This window comes from Leucopleurus acutus, assembly GCF_964270905.1.
Source record: "Leucopleurus acutus genome assembly, chromosome: 17".
Classification (NCBI taxonomy): domain Eukaryota; kingdom Metazoa; phylum Chordata; class Mammalia; order Artiodactyla; family Delphinidae; genus Leucopleurus; species Leucopleurus acutus.
The window spans coordinates 59,264,801-59,292,546 of NC_139159.1; the positions used below are offsets into that span (position 1 = coordinate 59,264,801).

At 33.8% G+C, this 27,746-nt stretch overlaps 1 protein-coding gene across 3 annotated transcripts in view; it reads right to left on the reverse strand.

Moving 5' to 3' along the window:
* The window catches only part of CSMD3 (CUB and Sushi multiple domains 3), a gene marked incomplete at both ends in the record, with an annotated part of 1,083,475 nt that overhangs the window by 307,512 nt on the left and 748,217 nt on the right, over positions 1-27,746 (reverse strand). For all 3 annotated transcript variants that reach the window (XM_082858355.1, XM_082858354.1, XM_082858353.1), the window contains 3 exons: positions 1,289-1,415; positions 6,008-6,199; positions 17,947-18,103. In XM_082858355.1, coding sequence (XP_082714481.1) covers positions 1,289-1,415; positions 6,008-6,199; positions 17,947-18,103 — 476 coding nt within the window. The remainder of the gene's footprint in view (positions 1-1,288; positions 1,416-6,007; positions 6,200-17,946; positions 18,104-27,746) is intronic.

Here is a 27,746-nt window from a genome sequence, read left to right on the forward strand (position 1 = left end):
ACACACACACACACATACCACATTCATGTGTGATATGTGATCTGGGTTGCAATTTAATATCAAATATTTTTCTTTATTTTTTAAAAATCCCAGAATTCTGTTGAATTTAGTATTTTCACATTTACTATTTCTAATATTTAAAATAAAACAATATGTGACGTATCTTAAAGAAAAGTAGGCTGAGGTTCGATTCAATTTGTAGCTGCAAATTGCCTTGCAAAAGTAATGTACCAGTTCACACTGCATCCAACAATACATGGAGTACACCTTGCAGCATGTTATTTGAAGGACAATATTGGTTTCCCATAAAACTGCCTTCATCACCCATAAGCCTGTTCGAAAATCCATTTATATAAAGCAGCAATTCTTTTTTTTTTTTGCGATACGCGGGCCTCCCACCGCTGTGGCCTCCCCGCCGCGGAAGCGCAGGCCCAGCGGCCATGGCTCCCGGGCCCAGCCGCTCCGCGGCATGCGGGATCCTCCCGGACCGGGGCACGAACCCGCGTCCTCCGCATCGGCAGGCGGACTCCCAACCACTGCGCCACCAGGGAAGCCCCCAGCAGCAATTCTTAATGTCACTGTTTTGTGAGTGATAACACAATAGTTAGCTCATATGTCAAGGGGAATTTGTTCATTTACTAATTCATCCCTAGTCATAACAATAATAGTTAAACTAGAACTGAGAGCAGATGCGCCTTGGAAACCTGACTGGTGTTAATTTAGGAGGCTACGGTTCTGCCATCATCTAAGAGGAAATTATGTGAAGAACTGTGAGCCACCTAACTAAACTCAGCAGGAACAGAACTCTAACATGGTTAAAGGGGAAGAGAGCAAATGCTTCAGAAATATGCCTAAATCTAGGGAAGACAGGGATTAGGTACTGGGTCCTCTTCCATTCTTATTTCTTCTAAATGTTCATGAGGCTGAACTCATGACAGTGATCTGCACAACTCTGTATACCTATCAAAATGATGGACTCAGCGTCTTAAGTCATGCAGAACTGAAAGTATAGCATTGCCAACAAGTGGGAAAAATTCGCACCTTCTGTGTGACCTCTTATAACTGAAAAGCTTCTCTCCAAGGGGCTGTATGAACTACTTTGGACCACAAATCAATAAATCATGCTTATGAATACTTTTTTTCATATTTTAAATGTATAAAAACCATGTTTTTCTTTGCCAAGGTTAAAAAACATTGAAAAATCTTGATATTAATTGATATTGTATATAGAGGCTGATCAGGGAAATTCAGATTCCCTGGTCATTTTGAAATAATAAAATCCATTTACCTGACAATGTTTCCTGGATCTACCTCAATCATCCACATGCAACGCAGATTATTGTCATACGGAAAGGGATAACCAGGAGATAAGATTCTTCCTGATGATTCTCCTTTAAAACGACCTCCGCATTCGGCTAGTAAAAAATTAATTCAATTTTAAGTCACAATTTAATGCCAATCTTTCTAAACAATCTACAAATTTCTCAAGAGTATATATTTTTTCACCTGAAGGAAAATAGAGATTGGTTTCTCCTCTTATTGAAAGTATATATTTGTATATGCTTTCTCAGTTTAAGGTATTAATTGAAGCAAGAACATACTGTACAATAAAAAAAGAATCTCAAGTCAGATCATATAAAAATAGTATAATAAACCTAATTAGGGAATTGAAAAAGTACACACTCAAAACTCTGAGTTTAGGCTTCCAAACATTTTAAGATGTGTTGTTAAATAATGATAATGTAAAAAGGGGAAACAGATGGCAAGTTGCTCACTGCTAGTTGATTGTAGGCTGAATAATTCATCATCTTACTACCTTACCTCTGAGAAAAACTAAGCTTTACTGCAGTCCCTCAGGTCTTCTAAATTTCATTGTCCTTTTATTCCCCTTTAAATCACTCTAAACTCTTTCACTTTTAACCCCCCGAAAGTCAAAATGGCATTTTTATTAAATTTTTCTTCAGTTAAATCTAGCTCAGTTTTGATTTAAACTGAAATCAAACCAGTCTCTGATTTTTATAAAATTTATCAAATTAAAAATGTAAGCATCATCATACAATATAATAAAAATTTTATCTTCTGGGGAATTCCCTCTCCATTTTAATAATATTTAATATATTGGGATATCTGGAATGATTTTACTTGGATAAGCAAATAATCTAGAAAGAATTCTCTTTCTAGAGAAGAGAGAAAGTAAATAGTTTGCTTAATTAGTATATTGCTCTGCATCTCTAAATCCTAGAAACCACAGTGTAGTAATACATTATACATTTGAAAATTTTCCAGATTATCATAATACCAAAAAATAAACCAAATCCATACTATTTTACTTCTGGCTTAAATATTTGAATATACTGCTATATTTATTTTGCTTGTTCTCTGCAGTGTTACTGTCTTACTCAAATTCAATGACTGAAGTAACAATCTTGGATTTTGTTTTGTTTTGTTTCGATTATTAGAGCAAAGAAGGTCAAAGACAGAAAGTTTCAGCATTTGGAAAAGACCTAATAATATCGAATATCATGGTTCAAATCTGTAGGCTCTATTCACGTAGGTAAAATTGTTTCAAAGATTTTAGGTGTTACATTTTAGCACACTATGATGGTTAGTCTTATGTGTCAACTTGGCTAGTCTACAGTACCCAGTTATTTTATCAAACACTAGTTTAGGTATTGCTATTTATAGACCTGCTTAACATCTACAATCAGTTGACTTTAAGATTACCCTTGATAATGTGGGTAGCCTTCATCCAATAAATTAGAAGGCCTTAAGAGGAAAAGCAGAGTTTTCTAGAAAAGAAGATATTCTCCCTCAAGCCTGCAGCATTAAGTTCTGCTGCAGTTTCTGGACTTTTGACCTTCCCTCTGGATTTTGGGCTTGTCAGCTCCCACAATTGCATGAGGCAGTTCCTCAAAATAAATACATTTCTTGATGACAGATAGACAGGCAGATCTATATCTAGATCTACTAATCCTTCTTCTCTGGAGAACCCTAACTGATACACATACCTACAGAGGGCTAAGCAAGTTTATTTTGTATTGCAACATTAGCTTAATTTAATTTATAATAATAAACTTAAGTTGTTATTATTATTTTTTGCGATACACGGGCCTCTCACTGCTGTGGCCTCTCCCGTTGCGGAGCACAGGCTCCGGACGCGCAGGCTCAGTGGCCATGGCTCACGGGCCCAGCCGCTCCGCGGCATGTGGGATCTTCCCAGACCGGGGCACAAACCCGTGCCCCCTACATCGGCAGGCGGACTCTCAACCACTGTGCCACCAGGGAAGCCCTTAAGTTATTTTTAAAGTGAATAAAAAGATATCTGTATTCAAGAAGTTACCATCACTTACTGAGGTTTTTCTCATTATTTAAATAAAAATTTTGTTGGATAACCTAGAACTGTATAGCTATAATAATTCATTTTTCATCATTTTAATGATTTATCACTATTATTGGTATATATTTCTTATGAGAACAAATTTGACTTCATTCCTCCAGATTAATTTTTAAGCAACTTCAAGGCAAACTGGAATTTTGGGTTCTGTGTTTATCTTGAATCTAAACATACCTCTTTCTTTTTCCATATTTCTTTGCTACAAATATTATTGGTATTTTGATTTCAAATGAACCAGTGTGATATACCATACCACTGGGGTTCATATTCTGACAGAAGTCTTACATTTGTAGATAAAAATGAAGGTGTACAGGTTAAAGTTCTTTGGCTTTGGTGTCTCAAAAATTAATTTTTGTTTGCTCAATGTATAAGCTACAGAAACATAATTACCTAGAAATAATCCATATAATTGAGAAAAAGTTTCTTATTTGGCAAAGGCAAAAATATAATCATAATAGATATTTAAGGTTAATGGGCATAGAAAATTATGATTTTAGGCCAGGTGGTAAAGCTATTAATTATTGCCAGTAAAGAACACCATCTAAAATAGAATTTCATCTTCTGTTATCATGGAAGTCATAGCATGACACACCATGTGTCCAACTGTTTCAGCTGTTATTCCTGATCAACCATCATTAAAAAAAAAAAAAGATTACCCTTCACATGAAATCTTGAGCAGTGTCACGTCATTAAATTTTGACTTGGCAGATTCATAAACATAAAGTGCATTGATTCATTGCAAACAAAATTAAAATCTTCTTTCTGATCCCAGACCAAATGTCCTATTTGCATAAAATGTTTCCAAGATATGAAAAATGTCTTCACCTTGGTTCAACATATAAGGAAAATATATGTTTTTTAATGTATTTGTTTATGATTTAAATTTTAAAGACAACATGGTAAGTCAGTATTTACAAGTTTATACTTCTGTGCTATTGCAACCCTTAATGATTTTCTGAATATATTTCATATTTACATCAAAGAACATAACTTCAGAGAGAACTAATCAGTGCTACATTGTTCTCATAACCAATGACAGTGGGTTGATTGTTGGTCATATTCCAGAATCTCAAGCTTTGTCAATTTAGGTTGTTACTGTAGTATTATCCTCATAATCTATCCAAAATTCAGATGCCATCTGAAAGGAAAGCACTATAATTGCATTCTGGTTAGATAAAAGTATGTTTGCTTTCTGTGTGAATCACTGTTTTAATAAACCAATAGAAAACTCATGTCATCAAAAACACTGCAATTAGTTGTAAGACCTCTAATAACTAGCATTTCATTTTTTTCTGTTTGAATTCCTTCAAGTTTTGTGGAGATTCCTATGTTGACTATATCAACTAACAAACATTAAAATTTGTCTCAAAAGGTCCAGGTCTCCAAACTCATCAAATTGTATACATTAAACATGTGCATTTTTTTTTTTTTTTTTTTTTTTTGCGGTACGCGGGCCTCTCACTGTTGTGGCCTCTCCCATTGCGGAGCACAGGCTCCGGACGCGCAGGCTCAGCGGCCATGGCTCACGGGCCCAGCCGCTCCGCGACATGTGGAATCTTCCTGGACTGGGGCACAAACCTGTGTCCCCTGCATCGGCAGGCGGACTCTCAACCACTGTGCCACCAGGGAAGCCCTGTGCATTTTTTAAAGATACCAATTACAACTTAATAAAGCTGTTTTAAAAAAAAAAAGTTTAAGTCAATTTTATCCATATGGGCCTGACACAGAATGGATTTGTGCTTCCACAAATGCCATTCAGAAATAAGAATTGCTAAAGAATCATGTTTGTTCCCTACTGAGGAGTTAGTGTTTTGTTTAAATGTTTTGATATTGTTTAAGTATCTTTTCTTGTCCTAATATTCCAGCCTGGCACCTATTTGATATTGGAGCAAAAAAAGAAAAAAAAAAGCAGATGTCTTTATCAACACTTTTCTATCCACCCTGCTTCTCACATAATACCCAGTTATTTGTTAATCAATCTAAAGATGGTAGCAATAAAATTGTACTCCAGCTATACAAATAAGAGAGAAAATGATCAATCTATAGCTTCATGTAGGCAATATATCTGATATCACTGACTCTCACATTGCCTTTTGTTACTGAAATTCATTTAATTATGTCATGATACATACACATAAGAAAAACATATGCACTTTTAGTTTTTGAAAAAGTATATAAAGACTTTGAAGTTATTGAGAATAGTTTACTGTTTTTTTAATCTAGCTTGATACCAGCATAAGCAACAATTTTGTATATAAAAACAAATCTAAAAAAAACCAAAAAAACCCACAAAAAACAAAACTGGTCAATGTGATTCAATAAATGTGTATGATTAAGAGTTTCAGCATATTTTTGTAGTGAGTTAAACTTTATATCAAGATAAGATAAACATAATGGCTTCAAACCATTTTTTACCCAAAAAAGAGAATGTACTTACTGGTAAGATTATGAAAAGAACCCTCTCACTCTCCACAAATCTGAGCTATGAATTCATTAACTTTTTGATTAAAGTATGAGTTGTGTGTGGACAGATTGAATAACTTGAAAAGGTACAGTACATTTTAATAACACTTCCATAGAAGTATTTCATGAAAACCTAAAGCAGTATCCTACCAATACAGGATGGCAGAGGGTAGTCCCATGCCCTTCTCTCCCCTGTCATGCACTTGAGAAGGCTACTTCCATGGAGAGTATAGCCTGGATTGCATCCATAAATGATAGTGCTACCAGCAAAATGGCCTTGGTCACTGATCTTGTATCCAAATTGTGGAATGCCAGGATCCTCACAATGTGAAAGTTCAAAACCTATGAGAAAATACAAGTTTATTAAAGACAAAATTTAACAGGAAGATTTAAAACTGTACAAAGCATCCTTTTTTATTTTTTTATATGATTACATGCTTTTCCCTGGTTTTATTACTCTTACCGTATTTAATTTTGTTCATTTACAACCACCATAGAGAGCTTTTTCTCTCAAAAATTAGAATTTGTTGTATTATTCAAATTTAGCAATGCTACCCCATGGTCTATATGACTATATCATAACTTATAGTAGTAAGATTCTTGCCTGCTTCAAGTGATTTGCAGCTAATAGATTCTGACCAATGTAACTATTATGATCAAATAATGAAAAATTAAAATCCATACAAAATATGTGAAATCATAACTATTCAAGTAACAAATGTCTCCACTGCAAATATAACTTTAGACTGCTTTACTTTTATAGTCTTAGAAGAAAGTGAAATAGCCTTATATTTAAAATATACTTTATCAAGAGTTAATATAACACAGTAATCAGTTTGAAGAACTCTGAATTTTTATTTTCTGCCTTCCTCAGAATGTACAACTCTCAAAATTTCTCACAAGGAAAAAAAAAAGAGTAGGGTGTAGAGAGCATATTTTTGATTTCTAAAGGGTTGGGGCTTTCCACATGACTTTTGCTGGAAACTTGTGATCTTGGGCTAAGTGTAACACTTGAGAAGTTAAGTTACAACTGTTTGAGTAGTGAGATAACTGCAGAGATGAACCTAACTCTGAAGGGGGTTTGTGTTTACATTTCAAGGAAGAATGAGACCCAGAACCTTACAGATGTCTCTAGTTTATAAAACTTGGAGACACAGGAGGCTAATCTGACTATTGAAACCCTAAATTTACATTCCAAAGGTTAGAATAAAAACCGAGAATTCTTTCTATCCCATCTCCAAAGAGCAGAAGTTTTTTTCTTCCTCCTTTTGGGAGAGGAGTTAAAGACAACTATCTTAAGCACAGCACGTGCATTTTTCTTTATTCCTTGTCCCTGGTTACTCGTGTAGATCTTTCCATCTGATTTTCATCGTGTTACTACAGGGGTAAGGACTGGGTCAAAGGGATGCTGACACAGTTATTATTATTACTATTATTAATTATATCACTTAAATGATAATAATTAATCTCTGTAGATCCAGAATACCTTGTGTGTGTATTCAGAATAAAATTAATAAAGATGAATATTAAAAAACAGTCATAGCACAATTCACTATTAAGATACTGAAAGAACTAGAAAAGGGTACTTCAGAATGTAAATCAAACATGACACTAGTTATCAAAATCTAACCTCCCTAGCTAAGGAATTCTTCTGCCCTTAATGTTTTACAAATTACATAAATGTACGATAAATGTAAGATATAATGAATGCACCAACAATAATTAGGTGCTAAATTATATCAGTTATAGCTTCTGGGACTAGAGGACTATGATAAATATTCCAGATAGCTTCATGAATTAGGGAAGTCTGTGATTTCAAGACAAATAATATTTGACAAAAGGATAACTTTTTTATGTACATCATATGATAGTCAAAAAGAGATTTGTATCTCTTTTGTAGGCACAGATCCTTGACCAAATTAATCTAAATTTGAACTAGAAAGCAAAAAAGGATTTATTAGCTCACTGATGACAAATCACTAATTTATAGTACTGACTTCCTAGAGTGTCAAAATAAACATAAGATTACCAGAAATGTACAGCTAGAAGTACTGAATTTACACTATAATTCTGTATGTTAAAGTCTACATTAGCTTTTGGAGAACATAAGGAGCTCTTCCTAGTCTCTTCTAGGGGTTCTTCATCTTTCCCTCCTCTGTTAACCAACAGAATTATTTCACACACCTTAATTAATTTACAATCATTTGTTCAACAATGTTCATAAGTGAGTGTGATTCTTAGAGGCAATTATCTCTAGGAGACAACTGAAAAATAAGCTAAGATAATGTTGTTGAGAAACTGAACTTTATGAGACAGTTAAAAAACCTTCAGGAATTTCCTATATGGGTCAATCTGTGACAGCCTCATTAGGGTGAAAATATGTTAAAATAAGGCAAATGCAAACAGCTTCAGAAACAGAGCCATACAAGAGGTTAGAAGTTGTTAACTCAAATTATGACATATATGAGATATAAAGGATACATGGTCAGGCAAGTCAGCCTTTCAAAAACAGAAGTAGAAGCAACAGAAGTAGTAACAAAATTTTTAGGACATACTGCTTTGTATGGATCTGCACACTTAACACTACATTTAAAATGTCCCTGCTTGAATATAACAAGTTTGAATTCCTTTTACCAGACATAATATTCAGTTTATTATTCAAGATTCAGCCACTTTTGAGTTTTACCACATATCATTTATCAAAATAAAAATGGAAATTAAGCCCTCTTTTCAAGGTTTATTACCAAATTCATCCTGCCTTAATTTGAATGCTTTGTAAATGTGGTTGGCAATTGCTGGTGATGAAGTATAACGGAGATATTCTTTGTAAATTAAGACAATTTATAATACTTTGCATTGTAGATGAAAATGCACATGGACAACAGTATAAGCTACAAAGCACAACATAATTTAGTCCAATTTGGTGGAATTACTGTTGCTTATTCATAAATATTCAAAACTGTCTTATCTTTTTTTTTTTTTTTTTACGGTACGTGGGTCTCTCACTGTCGTGGCCTCTCCCGTTGCGGAGCACAGACTCCAGACGCACAGGCCCAGCGGCCATGGCTCACGGGCCTAGCCGCTCTGCGGCATGTGGGATCTTCCTGGACCGGGGCACGAACTCGTGTCCCCTGCATCGGCAGGCGGACTCTCAACAACTGCGCCACCAGGGAAGCCCTGTCTTATCTTTATGGAAACATTTAGCTGCCAGTCTTTTCATTGAAAAGCTCAAATACTTGAAACTGACAAAGATGTGTATGAAAAAATATATACTATAAATATTCACCATTCCTTGTGCAATTTGATACTCTGATGAAATGAAAATTTCTAGAGCACAAAATGAACTGAAAATCCTCAATTACCTAAATCCTTTTGAGTTGCTGAATAACTTAAACTGAGATCTAATTCCTTTCCTGCCACCATATAGCAGATTTCTTTAAGGATTTCTAACATTTTAAAGTTAATATTTGAAATCTACAAGACAGTAGAAAGGTTAAAACAACAACTTCACCATCTGGTACTATGGGATAGTTGCTTCGGATTAATAGTAATATTAATTCAGATTAGTTTTCAGATTAATATTTACATTAATTGGTTCATATTCACATTAATATTGTTATTAAGAAATAAATAATGCAAAACAAGTTAAAACTCCTTTTATGTCTGTCTCCAATCCCTTTCTGGTCTTTCCCTACTGAGCGCTATCAAATATTCTCAATTAGTGTATTATTTTCACACATAATTTATATTTTTAACACATATCTATACGTCTATGAACAATATACAGCATGATTTGCAAGCATCTGTACATTTCATGAATTATACAATTAAAATAAGTCTTCTAAGCCTTTATTTTTTGCCCAGCATTGGTTTTTACTTTTATATTTACGCACACACATACACACACACTTTATTCATTTTAACTACTAATGATATTCCATTGGAGGTATACTCCAAAATTGATTTACTTATTCTCCAGCTCATGGACATTTATATTGTTATATTGATTATATTATTCATTGTTATAAAAATGCTATACTTCTATGTCCCCATTTGCACATATGCAAGTGTTTCTATGGTGTATGCAGCATGTAGGGATTCATAGATCATTTTCTCCTCAAGATTAAATCAAAATCTGCTAATCGCCTATTTAACTTCTGCCTTGGCCAATGAAAGATAAATAGTTCAATCCCTGCGTCAACATAATTTCTGTTCAATTTGTTTATGAATAATTGTGCATTCACATAGGGTGATGTTATATCTGGTTAGCAAAATAGTAGCAATAGTACAATAAGGCAGATGGCTTAGAAATATAAATGATATCTGAAAATCACTTTTTGAATGTAAGTAAGCATTTTTGATGTAACTAAAATAAGAAGGTCCTTATATGCTTTATTTCTTTGAAATCCACCTAAAATGTAAGTATATATTTAATACCGTTAAAGTGAAATTTTAGAGTATTGAATGATGAATGAAGATATGTTAATTTTATGTACTAAAAGTAAGAACTTTCCAAATTGCTAAATAAAAAGGGAATTAGATTGCTAATAAGGAAACTGAGAAAGTAATAAGATAAATACGTTAGAGAAACATATCCTTTTTTAAACCAAAAACCTTAATAAAAGTTTAAATAATAAAGCAATATTCTACCATAATCTTAAGCTCTATAGAATTCTTTGGTGGATTTAATACATAATATTTAGCAGAATAATCTTTAAGAATGATATTTAAGATTTGGTTATTAAATTCCACTTAATCCATGAATCTTGCAAGAAAAAGTCTTATTTTAGAATTCTTTATATTTAAATAAGGATGTATATAAAGCAGAATGTCATTTTAAAATTCACAAGCAGAAAATAATCCACGACCATACATAACACTGTGATAATCCTCTTTGGTTCAGACATAAGGAAAATAAAGAGAAGAAAGCACTGAAGAAAAATTATGTATTCCTTTTTTCTCACTAATCAAACTAATAATCCGACATATCAAACTTTGAAATGACCAACTTTATAAGAATGCTTTAAGAAGACAATCCTTACAGTTTTGAGTCTTGAAAAGCTATATACTTTTTTTTTTTTTTTTTGCGGTACACGGGCCTCTCACTGTTGTGCCCTCTCCCGTTGCGGAGCACAGGCTCCGGACACGCAGGCTCAGCGGCCATGGCTCACGGGCCCAGCCGCTCCGTGGCATGTGGGATCCTCCCGGACCGGGGCATGAACCCGTGTCCCCTGCATCGGCAGGCAGACTCTCAACCACTGCACCACCAGGGAAGCCCAAAAGCTATATACATTTAATTTTTTATTTCTATTTGTTGAGTAACTTTTAATGTAATTTATTTACTTATGTAAATTATAATATATCAAATTATATATGTAAATTAGCCATTTATATAAATATATCAATAGTAGCAGTGTAATCAAATTTTGGAAAAATCATTCAAAACAGTTACTTTTCCAGCAAGTATTTAAAAGAAAAAAAAAAAAAACGAAGTTAAGAGTTTAAACAAACAAACAAAAGCTTGTGCAAATGATTGCTTTGCATTTCCAACTGGAGGAATAGGAGACAAGGTAAATAATTATTTTTTCTTTTTAATTGCCGTTGTTCTAAATCCCATGTATAAAGTTCTGACTAGAAAATATGTTACTCAAAGCTTTTCCCACGATTTAATCTTTGGGCATGAAAAAGTAAGTGATATTATTAAATATGCTAGTTTGTGTCTTGCACATCTTAAATTTGTACATCATTCTGGATAGTGGGATTCAGCTTTGCCTGAATGTTAATTTTTAGCCATCAGCCAAATTTAGTTTATGCATAATTGGCTCAACCTAGACATATCTAAAAATGAATTTTACTAGATATCACCAAATTTCTCCTATGTGACTATACCAATTTACATTCCCCAAAGTTCATGAGTTTCAAGTTCTTCAAATTATCATTTAGTATCATACCGCTTTTTAATTTTTACCAATTTTGGCAAACATGCAATAGAAAATTATGTTGGCTTTAATTTTCATTTCTTAATTTCTATCAAGCACCTTTTGTCTTTTGCTTATTGTTACTGGAATTACCTCTACTGTGAAATTTTTTGGCCCATATTTTCTTTTAGACTATATTTTTAAATTGATTTGTAGGATTCCTTTCTATGGAGTGTATGTTTTTCTATTATATTGTAAATATCTACTTCTAAAATATATCATTTAAATTTTGTGTTTATGGTATATTTCCCTATAGAGAGATTTGTAAAAATAATAATAATAATAATAAGGACTGGGACTTGGTCAATAAAACAGAAGCCACTTAGATATTTTGAGTTGCTCAAATTCAATACAAGAAATTAGAGGGAAAATACAAAGAAATTCAGAGGGTGTGAAGGTCAGAAGATCACTGCTGGTTTTCAAGAATCCAGGAGTTCAGGGAAGCTGCTGCCACATACAACCACCTGCCAGCACCACACTCTTGCCTGCAGATGCTGCTGGAAAATAATGGCTTCTTTATCCATCCTACCTTTCAGCTCTCACATGTTTGCCTTTAATTGGCAGAATCTAAGCAGAGATCTTGGCTGGCAAGGGCAGGGGAAATGCAGTTGCCAGATTTTTAGTCTCTACACTTAAGGGAAGTGCTTAGAAGGGCAGGAATGCTCCTGAGTATTGAGAGATTTTTGCTCATGTATCTTCTTTGAGAAATCTTTCTTCGCCTTAAAGACACAGCTATTCTAGGCCACATTTTTTTCTAAGCGTTTTAAAGTTTTGAGACTTGCATATGTCTTCAATCTGCCAGAAGTTAATTTTATATAAGGAGTAAATTAGTAGGTCATTACATATTTAAGCTCAAAATTTACAAAGCTTTTAGGATGTGAAGGCTATGAAGATGACTCTTCTGTTATTCTAACATGAAGAAATTATATCCAATATTGTATATATAAATGACAGGTAATCAAGAAATATTTCTTCAACATTTTAGTTAGAATACCTTGTACTATATAATGCAGCATTAGTCAATACTTCCTTTATTGCCTGGTTAATTTTCAAGATTTAAAGAGTAATAGAAATGCCAAATGTACCTGTTAAGTAGTTTATAGGATACAGATTTACACAGAGTAACATTGTTGCTTCTGTGTAATCTACTTATTTTCTACTTGCATTTGCACTGAATAAATTATATACTAAGAGTAAAGTTAGAGTTAATAGGTCATCTGATTATTTTTCATGGTTAACATTGTCAAGACCATATTGGTAACTAAATTAAAGTGTTTAAATAGGGTAATTTATTATATATTTATAAAGCTAGTATGCAAGAAATGTCATCACAAGGTAGCTATTGCCCATCTTTAATCTGAATATAAAATTTGAAATGGCCATGTTCCATGTAGATTACTAAACTATTTCAAGCAACAAAACTCAAAGGCTAAGAACATCCAGATATATCTGAACTATACCCTTGGGATAATGGACATTTTCAAATGGGATTTTTAGAAAATTAAATGTGCAGACGTGATAACAAGAAGACATCTGGGCCCAGAGGTAATGCCTAATGGCTGGGCATCACGGACTTTTGCCAGATCAGCTTTTGAGAAGACAATCCTATAATCTATCAAAAGAAGACTGAAGAGATTTAATTTGCTTTAGAAAAATAAAGGAGTGGGATATTTTCTCCCCTCAAATGTGGTGTAGCATTTTCATACCAGGTATGTTGTAATTTATTTATTGGTTAAGGAAAGTGAGAGAAGCTCACTGTCTTCTTAGTATAGTAGAACTAAAACTATTAATAATGGGTGAGCCAAGTGACTTTCCTTTCTAGGCACTCAAGAGTCTCTGGACTTCCATGACACCATTAATCACAGAGGCATCTATTAATACAATATCTTTGAACTTATTATGTTTTGGAATATCTGTTGCAGCTGTACATCATAGTAAACACTGTACACTGTCTTCTCAATAGCTCTTCTTTTCTTCTTCCTCATGAACAAAACCTTGATTTTGCTCCCAGCAGTAATTGAAGCATATCAGGCAGTATATCATCATAGTCAAATAATAATCCAATATTTTAGTCTGACAAATGCTTCATTTTTCCAGCTTGCCTTGCTGGGAAATTTAGGCATAACCACATAGCCCTGTTTTGGACAAAGAGAGATAGAAGAATGTCTGACAGAAGATTTTGCATTCCTGATAAAAGGGACATATATGGCTGACACTACCTGTTCCCTTTTTCTTTTTGCCTTGAATATGTTCAGTGTTAAAGTAGCCATCTTGTGACCATGTCACAACAATCATGAGAACAAGAGTGAACACACTAGGAGTGCCACAGCAAAAGGACAGCGTCATGGCCCTTTAACAACTGAATCAAGATCTACCTATCTTTTCTCTCTTTACAGCTCTCATATGATAAAAATAAATCCTAATTGTTTAAGCCATGGTTAGGTTTACCATTACTTGAAGTCAAAAGTGGCATCTCAACCACTGTTTCCACTAGTTCATTTGCTATTCTTAGTGACTATATAATGAATGGACTAATAAGACAGTTGAAATAAAACACAACTTAAAGGCCTGTTCTAAAATATTTCTTCATTTTATTCTCAACCAAATGCAATTCTGTCTCTTAAAATGAAAATAACTAGACAACAGCAAATGTCGTTAAGTCAAAAAACAGATAATAGAAAGGTAGATAAAAAATGACTATCATGGGCTTCCCTGGTGGCGCAGTGGTTGAGAGTCCGCTTGCCGATGCAGGGGACACGGGTTTGTGCCCCGGTCCAGGAAGATCCCATATGCCGCGGAGTGGCTAGGCCTGTGAGCCATGGCCGCTGAGCCTGTGCGTCCAGAGCCTGTGCTCCACAGTGGGAGAGGCCACAACAGTGAGAGGCCCGCGTACCGCAAAAAAAAAAAAAAAAAAAAATGACTATCATTAGATAGGGCAGGTGTCATTAGATGCGGATGGTCATAAAAGGCCTGTTTATGCTAAAACTAGTGAGAAGCTAGGCAAATGGGATTAATCTGAATTAAATTATTTGCTCTATTTCCCTTGAATGTGTTTAGCATGTTCTTTCTAATCTCTGTAACTTTCTTCATCGTATTCCCTTTGCCTGGAATACTCTCCACTATTTCTTTCTGTGATCCACCAACACAACCTTTAATTCTACTTCATTCATGAATCCTTACCTGATCTGCCCTAGCCAAATTTCCTCTCTCCTGTCTCTAGTCCTCTTAATGTGAATATTGGAACTCCTCTTTATCTCACAGTGTTCTCTCAGATGTTTCAGAAACAAAGGTGGAATAATCTTAAGGGGAACATACCACAGAATGGCAGGGGTGGGGTTGGGTTTAGAAATGACTGGATACAGGGATTCGAACACAAAGCCTGTTCTTTTCCATTTTCCCCCATGTTTGCACATCTTAGCAAATTCTCTCATGTTCAAAAATTAATTACTGCTTCTAAGAAATTTAGGAATACAAAATATGTGGCCTAGTACAATCTTCTATATCACAAAAACATTTTACAAAATCAGTATTCAGACTACATGTTAATTTACCAAGAATATGTAAAAAGTTGTAATTGGACTAAAACTGACTAAAGACATTATGAATTGAAATGGCCCCATGAAGAACTATGCATAACATGTTTGCAAAAAACAAAACAAACAAACAAACAAAAATAACCACAATACCATGTGATAACAGCTACATTAGCTGTGGATATAGACTACTGAAAAAGAAGTGTTAAAGAGTAGGTTAACTCTGGCTGAAGGAATCAGGGTAAGCACCAGTAGGGAAATATTTGAAATGGTCTTGAAGTTGAATAGCTCAATTGATGCCCAAGGTGGGTGGTGCATATTGAAAGAAAAAAAAAGCCTGGTTACAGGTGCAAAGGCTGGAAACCAAAGTATATTTGGAGGATGGGAAGTAGCTTCTTTCAAAGCTAGGAAATCTGTGGTTAACTATTAAGATAATTGCAGATATGTAAAAAGATTGCCATTGTAAAAAACAGAAGTAACACTTAGGAACAAATACATTTAATAACAGATGTGTTACTACTTCCAGGACCCTCCTTAACAAAGGAGCTCAGCACATAGCCATTGGATCAGAAAATCTTGGAGCATTTACTGACCCGGGGATATCCAGAGACACCTTGGAAGCAGACTATAAATATTTTAGTTCCAGAATATAGACTGAAACGTTTCAGTTTCAGTTCTGAGACTGAAAAATATTCATAGATGTATGTATGCCCTTTTTAAAAAATAATTGCTTTTATACTCTCTTCCCAATTCTATAGCTTTCCATCTTCATAATGATGCACATCCTATAATGAACAGCCAGAGTCATTAAGAAGAGTGACTTCAAATATTTTCTTTTTAAGGATTTCTTTCTTTTCTTTTTTTTTTTTTTTGACAACCAGTAGCTCACAGCAATGACGAAAAAGTCAATGATTTTACTCATTCCAGACACTTGAGTACCCCATACAATTTTATATCCAGGTATGGCCTACAATGCCCAGTATCTTTGCATCAATAATCTCACATTACATAGAATTTACATATCAGAAAAGGAAATCTAGGTTTCCCCTATGAAACCCACTGACATTTTAGACAAAGAGAAATACAAAATGATGCAGAACAAAGAAACACCATTATGTAAACATTGAGCCATGACTTGAAAAATGTCACCAGCCCTGTCAGAAAACAAAACGAGAAAGAGGAAAACAGATTAAAAAACATTTGCCCTTCTAAGCAGATCACACCAATTATATTTGAGCAATAATCACAATACTGTTATTTTTAGTCCATCACACAGCAATATCTGTAAACACGATTTGCTTGGATTTTCATTTGTCTTTGGGAGGACGTCATAAGAAATCACATTATACACAGGAGTTCTCAGGATTTAAAAATATGTATTCAACATCATTTTGTTAATTTCTGTTGTGTTAATGTTAATAATTAACAATTCTAGCACAGGTAGGAAAAAACTTTTAAATAAACAAGGAGCAAGAATAATATCTCAGTATTATGTCTCCTGTCTCCTACTTATATCATTAAGAAAGAGCATTTTCAAAAACAGTAATTTGATTCAGATTCCCTTTAGGATCCCATGAATACCTTTGACGCCGTAACCATTTCAATGTCCCCATTTCTGTAATACCTTTCATTCATTTGACTTCTTGAGAAAATTTATGGAATTCATGCAATTCTCTCAAATATTCTAACAGTAAAAGGGATTTCTGAATACTGTTACTTAATTTATTTTGCTATATTACACGAATATTCTGAACTTCCAAAAACTGATTTGATCTGGTAAATTGTAAATTTATTAACACACAACCAGGAATCACCACAGTTTTTCATGCACTTTACTTTCCTAGAACAGTTCTTACACAGAGCAGAAACTTAATAAATATGTTATTTGAATATGACTTAATGTTCATTGGCGTAATTAGTCTATTTCTTAAATTATGATACAGGTAAAATAAATTCATTTTGTTCATATAACAATTGATGTAACCCACCTACCTATGGCTCTCAACGATTCTCAGTCTTTGAGCTTCTACCTGTTTAAATGTCATAAAGCTGACTTGAGTATAACACAATAGTTCTATATAAGTTTATTTTTAACAAGGCAATTTAACACAAAAGCAAAACAAACAAAAATCTTAGCTACTCTTCCATGTAAAATCATTTGAAACCATCCAATTATCATTAAGGGTGACCAACTATAACTACTACACATGTATTGCATATGTTTTGCAATTACAGGTAGGAGCTCAAACACTGGATTCCCATTTATTTAAAAGTTTAATTGTATTTCTTAAATATTTCATGTGAAGAATACTGCTATTTTAAAATATATAAATAAGTTCAAAGTCACAAATTACTTAAACTTTCTGAATCTTAGCTGTTTCAACTGTAAAACAGCAACAGTTAGAATACCTGTAAGTTTTTAAGTTAGGTTCAAATAAAATTATATACATAGAAGGGAGCTGTAAACAGCAAATTGATAATCAAATGTTGAATATTACTTCACCTGGTGTACTGCAATTATTTAATAAATATTTAGCATCAGTGTTGGGCCTTTTTTTTTTTCTTCCAAAATACTTACTGGTATAGACAAGTTGAAAGCCTTCATCTGTCCCTTCAGAATCAGAATTAAATTCTAGCCAGAGATGGTTTGAAGTACTACTAAGGGTCAGTCCTCGCATAGATGCGCCAGTAAAAGCACCTAGTAGATGAGTTGTTTTATCTTTTCCATCATAAATCTGCAAAAATATATTTATAATTAAAATGTAAATTTGACAGTAATAACCAATTCAGAGCATATATTTATATCTGTGAAGAAAATGAAATTACTACACTCTTCATAAATCAGGTCACTACCTGTTTCCCAAGAACAACTGCATATATTAATTCCTACAAATATCAGGGTAAGAAAGTTAGACTCCACATGGGTAATTTTAATATTCCAAGCTCAGCAGACACTAAGTAAAACTCAAAATCATGTTATAAAGTTTTTGTTCTTATAAAAACAATGCTTCTAATGGCAGACAATTTAAAATTGAGAATACCTATAGAAAGTTTGGTTTCTAAGATTGGTTGGTTGATTGGTTGTTTTTCTAAACTTGGTCAAGGGCACCAAACACCTGCTTTTCTAATAACATGATTAATATAAAATGTACTTGCTTCTTTTGCAACTTCTATTTACCTATGTCCTTTATTTCATATCTGACACTTTTAAAATGTTAAAATAGTACTAAATGCATTTAGAAGCTGATTTAACAAGGCAAAAGTATACAAAGCAAAACTGACATGTTCCCAAAGCTCCCTACCTCATTCCCATTCTTTGGAAGGTGTAGCTTCTCATTGCCCTCTAATTTGCTTTTGTTTTATCAAGGCATTATAGACATTTCTTCAGATCAGTGGATAGAGATTCTTCCTTTTGAGAGCTGTGTAATATTTCCTTCAATGGCACTACCACAACTTGCCCTACCATTCCATGTATTAATAAACTAAAGTTTTTTGCCACTAAAAGTAATGCTGAAATAAATACCCTTTAGATGTTATTTCACATTTCTTTTTTGGTACTTGTATTTCAGTAAGAAAGTTTTCAATATATTGAATCTGGGGGCTAAAATGTGCATGTATTGTCAGATTATTTTCCAAAAAGTGTACAGTAATTAAATTGAGGGTTTGCCAACAATGCATATTACTATTCTTTTTCCTTTAAGGCACATATTTTTAATGTGGTAGTTATTACCCCCAAGGGTGTGAAAATTGGTTCTTAGAGTTCATAAAATCTTGGATATTATGATCATTTGTGGTCCTACAAAGACCAACCCTGACAAATCTCATTCCACAGTACTTAGTTTCATGAAGTTGGAGCTTGGGGCTCCTTCTGTGAATGATAATGAATAGAAACGACTGAGAAATACTTCTGAAAGTTACCTGTCTCTTGCCTGAAATTGCCTTACTTCTGACCTGTCATAAGGGTAAAAATTATGTCACTAAACCCCTAATCCGGTGATCTTGTCATAGCACCAATGTTCCCCCAAAGTGGTATGCATTATATTCATGTCACCTAGGAGATGATATTTAGGTGGTACATGATGGAATTTTTATTATTATTATATTAATTTACATGATATATTTTTCTTGTGCTAAATTGTTGAATTTAACTTCATCATCTATTTAGAATGTTTTCTACAATTTGTAAATAAAAACTGATGTATAACTTTTTTTCTTTGTATCAAATTATCCCTACAGGTTTTAGTATTAAGTTTATGTTAATTTAACAAAGTGAACTGGAAATATTTTACTATATTTCAAAATCTGGATTATTCAAATAAAATAATGAGCCTTTGCTTTCTACAGATTCAAGGAATTCTTCAATTCAAGGACATATTCTTGAGTTTTTGTTTATTTAATTATTCCTTGTCAATTTTATTATTTTATTTTCCACCTTGAATGCCTATTATTTACATATTCAGTCTCCAAAACTGTGTTGCAATTCCTTTACATTTTTTTCTTCTGAAATTTATCTATCTTTCCGCTGTATCATGGCTTATCTTCCACTGGATCTTCCACACTAACAATTAGATTTTCAGCAGTAAATAATCTCTTTTTAGGTCTTCTATTTAAATCTTAAATTTTTAAATCATTGGTCAAGTTCTAGAAAGTCAGTCTGTCTGTTTGTCTCTCTCTCCTCCTTCTTCCCTCCCCCATTCTCTGTTTTTGGTACTCAAATTGCATTATCTTAAGATATCTCACTTGTTTTATGTATTTAACTTGGTCTTTCTTACTTCTGGTTCCTGAATTCCATTAACTATGTGTTTATTTATCTTTAGGTAGTTATAGTTTTATGTTTCCTTATTATTGATACAGGTTTTCGATGTTGTAAAGACAACAATGCTTTTATTTAACATGCTATACAAATGTAGTTTTTGTTCAGAGCCCCTAGTATCCTTTCTTAACAACCTTACTCTATAACTTTTCTGCACAGACTTTCTGAAGTCTCCAGTGTCCAGGCGTTTCCTGCTCTCTCCCTTTGTGCGTGAGGGAATCTATAGCTTCATATGCACCCTCCAGGCTCCACCAGTTTATTTACTTGTTATTTTATTACCACTGAGAGGGAGTGGAAATAAGAAAGAGAGGAAGTGAGTTGTAAAGTCAATCCAACATGCTCACTGAATTCCGAACAGCAAACACCTTACTGGTCTCCCTCTTTGTTTTAAAAGGTCTTTCTGTCAATTTTTTAAAGAATGTGTTGACTGTTAAAATGAGTATTTGACTACTAGATAAAGGGCTGTATGGACTAATTTCTTAAAATTATATGGGAGTACCAGGAACCCCTTGTGGAATCTAATTTATCATACAAATTCATCTCTGTTTTAGTTATCAGCAAGAATTTGTCTTCAACAAAGCTGAACCAAATGTTGAGGTTTGTTAGCTCAGGAATTTTTTTTTGTTTGATTACATAGGAGCCAACTTTTCATTTCTTAAGAATAGTAGCCATCAGCAATAATTCAGAGACAAGGAAACGTGTGTCAGAAAACGCAACTTTTGCTGAAGTGTGATCATTCAGCTACGAAATTTTGGAAGCATGTATAAAATTGTTAATTCAAAATGAAAAGCAAGTGTTAATTAGGAAGGCTTTAAAAAGAGAAGAGTTTTATAGCTATGATCAAGTCCGTGCTGTTTAACTTGTAAATAAAATCCTTCAAATGTATTCAAATATATATGGTCCCATAAAGGCAACAAGGAAGGACAAAGCAGTGTAGCCAAAGACAAATTACATTTGAAGTAGACATGAATCCAATCATACAAATAAGAAAATAAAACAAACAAAATATGCCTTTCATTTAAAAATAAATTTACAGTACAGGGTGATTATACTGGGTCTGATCAGAATCACAGAAATTTTGACATTATTTCTCATTGCTTTTCTACTTAAAATCAGGATCTTTAAGTATGTTTTTATTTATTTGAGCCGATTTTCTTTTTTCTAAAATATATTATTATTTTTGAGATATTTCTTAGTATCTATTTTTATTTTTCAGAAATTTAGAAAGCTAAAAAAGACTAAGCTAATTATAATAGTATACTTTTTAATTGGAAGGGAGAGGACTGGTGCTCACAATAGAAATATTCTTAGTTACTTAGAGCCTAATTCAGATAATGAAGACTTACTTTTATATCAAATGTAGATTTCAAGTTTTCTTAAGAATTAATATTGTGAAAGGCATTGAGGGCTTTTATAACATTAATGAAGCTCTTTGATAAGACTCTAATTTGTTATAAGGTTGCAATTAATTTGGTAGTCCTACACTAGAACAGACTAGAACTTAATACTGCCATGTTTCAATTATAAAACCTTTTGTAATGGATCAGGGCCTGAAATTAGTTATGGTGTACAGACCCTCCTATATATGGAAGGTCAAACCCTATTATGATGAACTGCTTATGGACACTTAAAACTGTTTTTGTTGTTAATGACATAATAAATGTATGATTAGAAAGTATATTCCCAGTCATTTCTCTAGTGAATTTAGCAAATAAGCTATTATCTGAACCCAAGAGCAAAAAGTACATAAAAAAGTAAAATAAAAAGAGAGAAATTACACATGCATGTGAGTATAATCATACAAACCTTCAAATCATTCCTGTTCATGAATACTAGAATTTTCATTTTGGCCATTTGTTTAATAGGTTGATTTGGAATTTAAATAATTTTTTATAATAAGTTGAGTTAGAGTTCAAATTTTGAATGAAAAAGAATAAATAATTTTTACAATTGTTAAAAAGGACAATATTTTAAATCTTATTATGTTCTCTCCAAAGATGATATGTAACAGGGAGGGAGTTGGGAATGCAATGAGGGGTCAGGTTTTCAGGGGCCTTAGCTTTGTGGTCCCAGCTCTACCATCAAAGCTGATTGGAATGTCACACATCATTTCACTTCTGTGATCTCAGTAGGGGAGAAAAGGAAGGGTTTTATGAGGCCTATCATAGCACTCTATACAAATGGATATTTACAGAGTGCTTTTGAAGGGAGAAATAACAGAGGATTATCAGTGAACAACAAGCAAAGTTAGTAGATACATGTGGTAGACTTATGAGATCACTGGTGGGCTAGAAAATATTTAAAACCCAGCTCTCAAACAAACTGGTGAATGTACATACCCATATATATGTTTTTTAAGTAAATTTTATTGATATAAAGAGAGATTGACAGACTTTTTCTGAAAAGGTTTAGATAGTAAATATTTTAGGCTGTTAACATCTCTGTGGCAGCTACTCAATACTGCCCTTCTAGCACAGAAGCAGCCGTAGACAATGTGAATGAATAAACACAGCTTTCTCCTATTAAAACTGTATTTACAGAAAGAGGTGTCAGTCTGATTTGGCTCACAGACTGTCATTTGTGAATCACTGATTTAAGGGATGTGTAGCATCCTATTTATACACAGGAATAAAATATACAATACTCATTATTGAAAATTCCATAGAGCTAATTGATTCTTACAGAGTGCTTTCAGTGTTTTTTGCCAAACTTCTGTAGCTGCAACTTATAACTGCAACTTACAGACAAAAGTTGTTCTTAAATGAACATTGCTTGATTTTTTAAAAAAAATTTTTTTAATTTATTTATTTTTGACTGTATTGGGTCTTTGCTGCTGCATGCAGGCTTCCTCTAGTTGCGGCGAGCGGGGGCTACTCTTCTCTGAGGTGTGCAGGCTTCTCATTGCAGTGGCTTCCCTTGTTGCAAAGCATGGACTCTAGGCGCACAGGCTTCAGCAGTTGTGTCACACGGGCTCAGTATTTGCAGCTTGTGGGCTCTAGAGCACAGGCTCAGTACTTGTGGCGCACGGGCTTAGTTGCTCCGCGGCATGTGGGATTTTCCCGGACCAGGGCTCAAACCCATGTCCCCTGCGTTGGCAGGCAGATTCTTAACCACTGCACCACCAGGGAAGCCCTATTGCTTGATTTTTTTGTTAACAAGTGAGATGAAAATGAAACATCAAAAACGATGTTATATCAGAATGTCACTGGTTTGTAAATGATATGAGCAACTTCTTAGCTAAACTGAATAATATTTTCAAATACTAGAAAGGATATTTTCTCAATTTTTTGTGCTATTCATAATATAATGGCTACAGATACAACCCGTTTCTACTTATGTACTGACAATGAGCAAAGCAATAAATCAAGTCAGGGTTTGTAGTATTAGCCAATTTCTGCAGTGTAAACACTTTACTATGGCTAGTATCAATCTATCAATGTGACATTGTTGAATACAGAGTTGGGAAGAGATGGACAAGCTGACATAGTATTTCCAACACACAGATACAGTATATATAAGTAACCTCAAAAGCACCGATAAGGGCTTCCCTGGTGGCGCAGTGGTTGAGAGTCCGCCTGCCGATGCAGGGGACACGGGTTCGTGCCCCGGTCCGGGAAGATCCCACATGACGCGGAGCGGCTGGGCCCGTGAGCCATGGCCGCTGGGCCTGCGCGTCCGGAGCCTGTGCTCCGCAACGGGAGAGGCCACAACAGTGAGAGGCCCAAGTACCGCAAAAAAAAAAAAAAAGCACCGATAATAGTTAAAGTAGTAAAATAATTAGGAAATGAAAAGTTGCATTTATTACCTTTGTTTTTTAATTTAATTGTAATTCAATTGTAACAATTTAATTTTTAATAATGGCTATGTTTAACAACCAGCTCACAAAAGTACTGAAAATTTAACAATAGGCTCTCACACGTGGTACTGCCAAAGATTCACAAATAGGTTATGAAAGAGCTTAAAAATAATACGTCTTAGAAAACAACAATAGCAACACATTAATAACCGTCTCATCATATTTCTAAAAGAATGTTATTAAGTCCTTCAACTATCTAGTTTTTCATAAATATGATATACATCTCCTAACCCTTTCTTTTGGACTCTCAAAACCAATTTTGGGATATTTTACTGGCTCTTCTCCATAATAATCCATTTAGTCTACATTTTGCGTTAAGAAATGTCTTTAAACTTCATAATGCTGACTGTGGTAAAAAGATTGTCTTGAATTATTTCCCTGCTACATTTCTTTATCTAAACATAGTGCTTAGTCTTTTTCTGAAAATAAAAACAAACACAGCGACAACAAAAACATAACTAGTATTTCTGATTGGTATTCAGCTTTTTTCCTATCCAGCTGACAAGGAGAGCTACTCATTATTGACAGTTTAGAGCCTACATATAATAAACACCATCTATAAATTGTTAATTAAAAGAATTAATTAAGTTACATATTTTGAGTGAGGGATTGGGAAGTTCAATATTCTTGCCCATTGAAAGTAAAAGAACCAAGGAAAGATACATTCATAATTCCCAAACCTGCTGGTCATCACATAATCTGGAGGGCTTTATAAAATTCCTTAATCCCAGGTGCAAACCAACTGAACCTACTTTCCCCAGATCTACTGAAACTTTGCTAGTGTGGTTATAAATAACTAAGGTGTTTATAAAAAGCAGGAGGAGGGAGAGAGAGAGTGGGTGAATGAGTAAACAAGCATCATCCTACAGGATGAGCTACTGGAAAGGAAAGTTGTTTTTGTGTGTGTATAGATATAGATAAATAACACACATTGTTTTTTATTGTTGTTGCTGTTTTGTTTTTATCAGAATCCAATACAGTGATGTAATATAGTAAGTGAAACCAGAAGAAAACAAACCTTCTTCCAAGCCTTATACCCATGTAAAGATTACAAGAGAATGTCATTCCAAAGAACATAGCCGATCCTACCACATAAAGAAAAACAATGCTTTTAAATCTCTCAGTCAAGGGGCAGAGAGTTCCATAATAGGCTATTTTTTTTTTCTTATTTCTTCTTATGTCTTAGTTGGAATGGAGAAAGAGAACTGACTCTACTACGTTTAATATTGGAAAGTGCTGGGGTTGAGAATGGGCTCTCATGGATTAGTTTGCAGTGAGGCAAATGACCTTCCATCCTGAGAGGACTCTGGGCTTAACAGTTTTTGAGAAGTAATCTTTTGTCCTTTGCGGAGTACATTGTCTGTTTGTGCATGCCTAACTGTGCCTGGGTCAGTAGGTATCTTTGACCTAATAGTCATCCATGGAATTAATGAGAAGAATAACATACAAGCATTTTACATCTTACACTGGTGGAGAGACCATGAAGACAGACAGCGTTTAAAAGCCCATCCCCAACCATCTCTGTAGTATGGCTTACTGAAGTCCTTTTAACGTGGTAATTTAGAATAAATCCCAGGTTAGACTATCAGTAGAAGGATAATTGAATTGGTGTGTTTCCAGGTTAATTTTAGTATATAATCTTTTCAACTTTAGAAAACATATATTTATTCTAGGAAAGACATAATTTTTAAAAAATTTCTGGGAATATAAATTTTCATCCTTTCACTCATGAAAGAAAAGTCACTATTTAATGAAATCCACTAAAGGGCCTTAAATTGAGTTTTTCTGCTTTCCTTTGTCTCTCACCATCACGTCCCCTCACACTGTCACTTATTACTGAGGTCCCATCCTTCCTCAAGGGAACACACATCACAAATGCATATGACTTTACTCCAAATAAGTAATACGTTAGAAAGCACTCTGAGAAACATATTAGGGCTATTTTTTTAAAAAAGCATGACTTGTTATCCCTAATGAATTTTCCAAAAAATAAACATCATTCAGTATGGAAAAGTAATGTAGAAATGTCAAGCATCACTGAGAGCAGAGAAATATTTTAGGAAGGATTGTGGTAGGCATGGGGAAGCATTTCCTTACTTTTAACTTACAAATACATGTTTATTATTGTTGCTATGTGATACAGTTTAGTAGCTACACTCATATTTCTGATCTATACCTTGATACATTTTTTCCCCACAGTTAGCCAAATAAATAAATAAATAAATAACCACTGCTTAATTCTAAGTACAAGTATCCCATTAATCTCAATGTTGACTCCAATTTAGCAAATAAACCTATTTTAACAGGAAAATCCAAACAATGAACTGGAAGTTGAAGATACAATACAGTGAGTTTCTGTTGCCTATTGAGGAAAAGCAAAAAAATTGGGAACGGCTCTAAATTAATACTAAAATTGTATATATCTAAGTGTACTGCAGGAAATCTTTCCCATGTCTATACAAGTCTTACAAGCATACAGAACTGTTTGTGTTAGAGAACCATCAATTATCATCAAATTAATATTCTTTTTAAAAGAAGAACATAACCAACAACCTTAAAATCACTGCTTAAATAAAGGTCCCCCACCCCAGTCAACCTGGGATATCATAAATTTTTTCAAGGTTTGTGAAAATAGAAATATGTTGAATTTCTTACCTGGATTAATGAAATCTTGATAATGAGAAAGAAAATGTATGTGATCATTTTTTAAATATTTAAATGTGATTTTATAGAAGTGTTTACTTTTATTCCGATAATGAATATAAACTATATTTATCAAAACACTTACTTTGAAAAATATGGATCAGCAAGTATGAAAATATTCATTTGCCTAAAATCTGATCATTAAAAAAAATTTCTTTTGGCAGCACTGTGCCACTTGCAGGATTTTAGTTCCCCACCCAGGAACTGAACCTGTGGCCACAGCAGTGAAAGCACTGAGTCCTGACCACTAGCCACCAGGGAACTCCCTTTAATCGTATCTTTAAATTTGATTATTTCAAATTTTTTAAATAAGTTAACAAATTTTGTCCTAAATGTTTATTATCAACAAGGTATATTTTTTCTTAAATAATTTATAGATATTGTTAGATATATTCATAAATTATAAACTTTTTCATAGTCATAAATGCGAAGAGTTATCTATGTATCAACAGAAATAAGTTACTTAATAAACATCAAAATAAAAATAAATAAATGTCCATTTATGGATTGTGCTTCATAGATAATATTTATTGAATATAAGATATTTGGCATGAAAGTGTTCTTATTTTGGTGTTATTGAAACATTAAAATTCATGTATCAAAAAACAAATGGTTCTAAAGAACCTAGGGGCAGGACAGGAATAAAGACGCAGATGTAGAGAATGGACTTGAGGACATAGGAAGGGGGAAGGGTAAGCTGGGACGAAGTGAGAGAGTGGCATGGACTTATATATACTACCAAATGTAAAATAGCTAGCTAGTGGGAAGCAGCCGCATAGCACAGGGAGATCAGCTCAGTGCTTTGTGACCACCTAGAGGGGTGGGATAGGGAGGGTGGGAGGGAGATGTAAGAGGGAGGAGATATGGGGATATATGTATAGCTGATTCACTTTGTTATAAAGCAGAAACTAACACACCATTATAAAGCAATTATACTCCAATAAAGATGTTAAAAAAAAGAAAACAGCTATGTAGCAAATTGGGTTCAGAAACTAAATTACAAAGC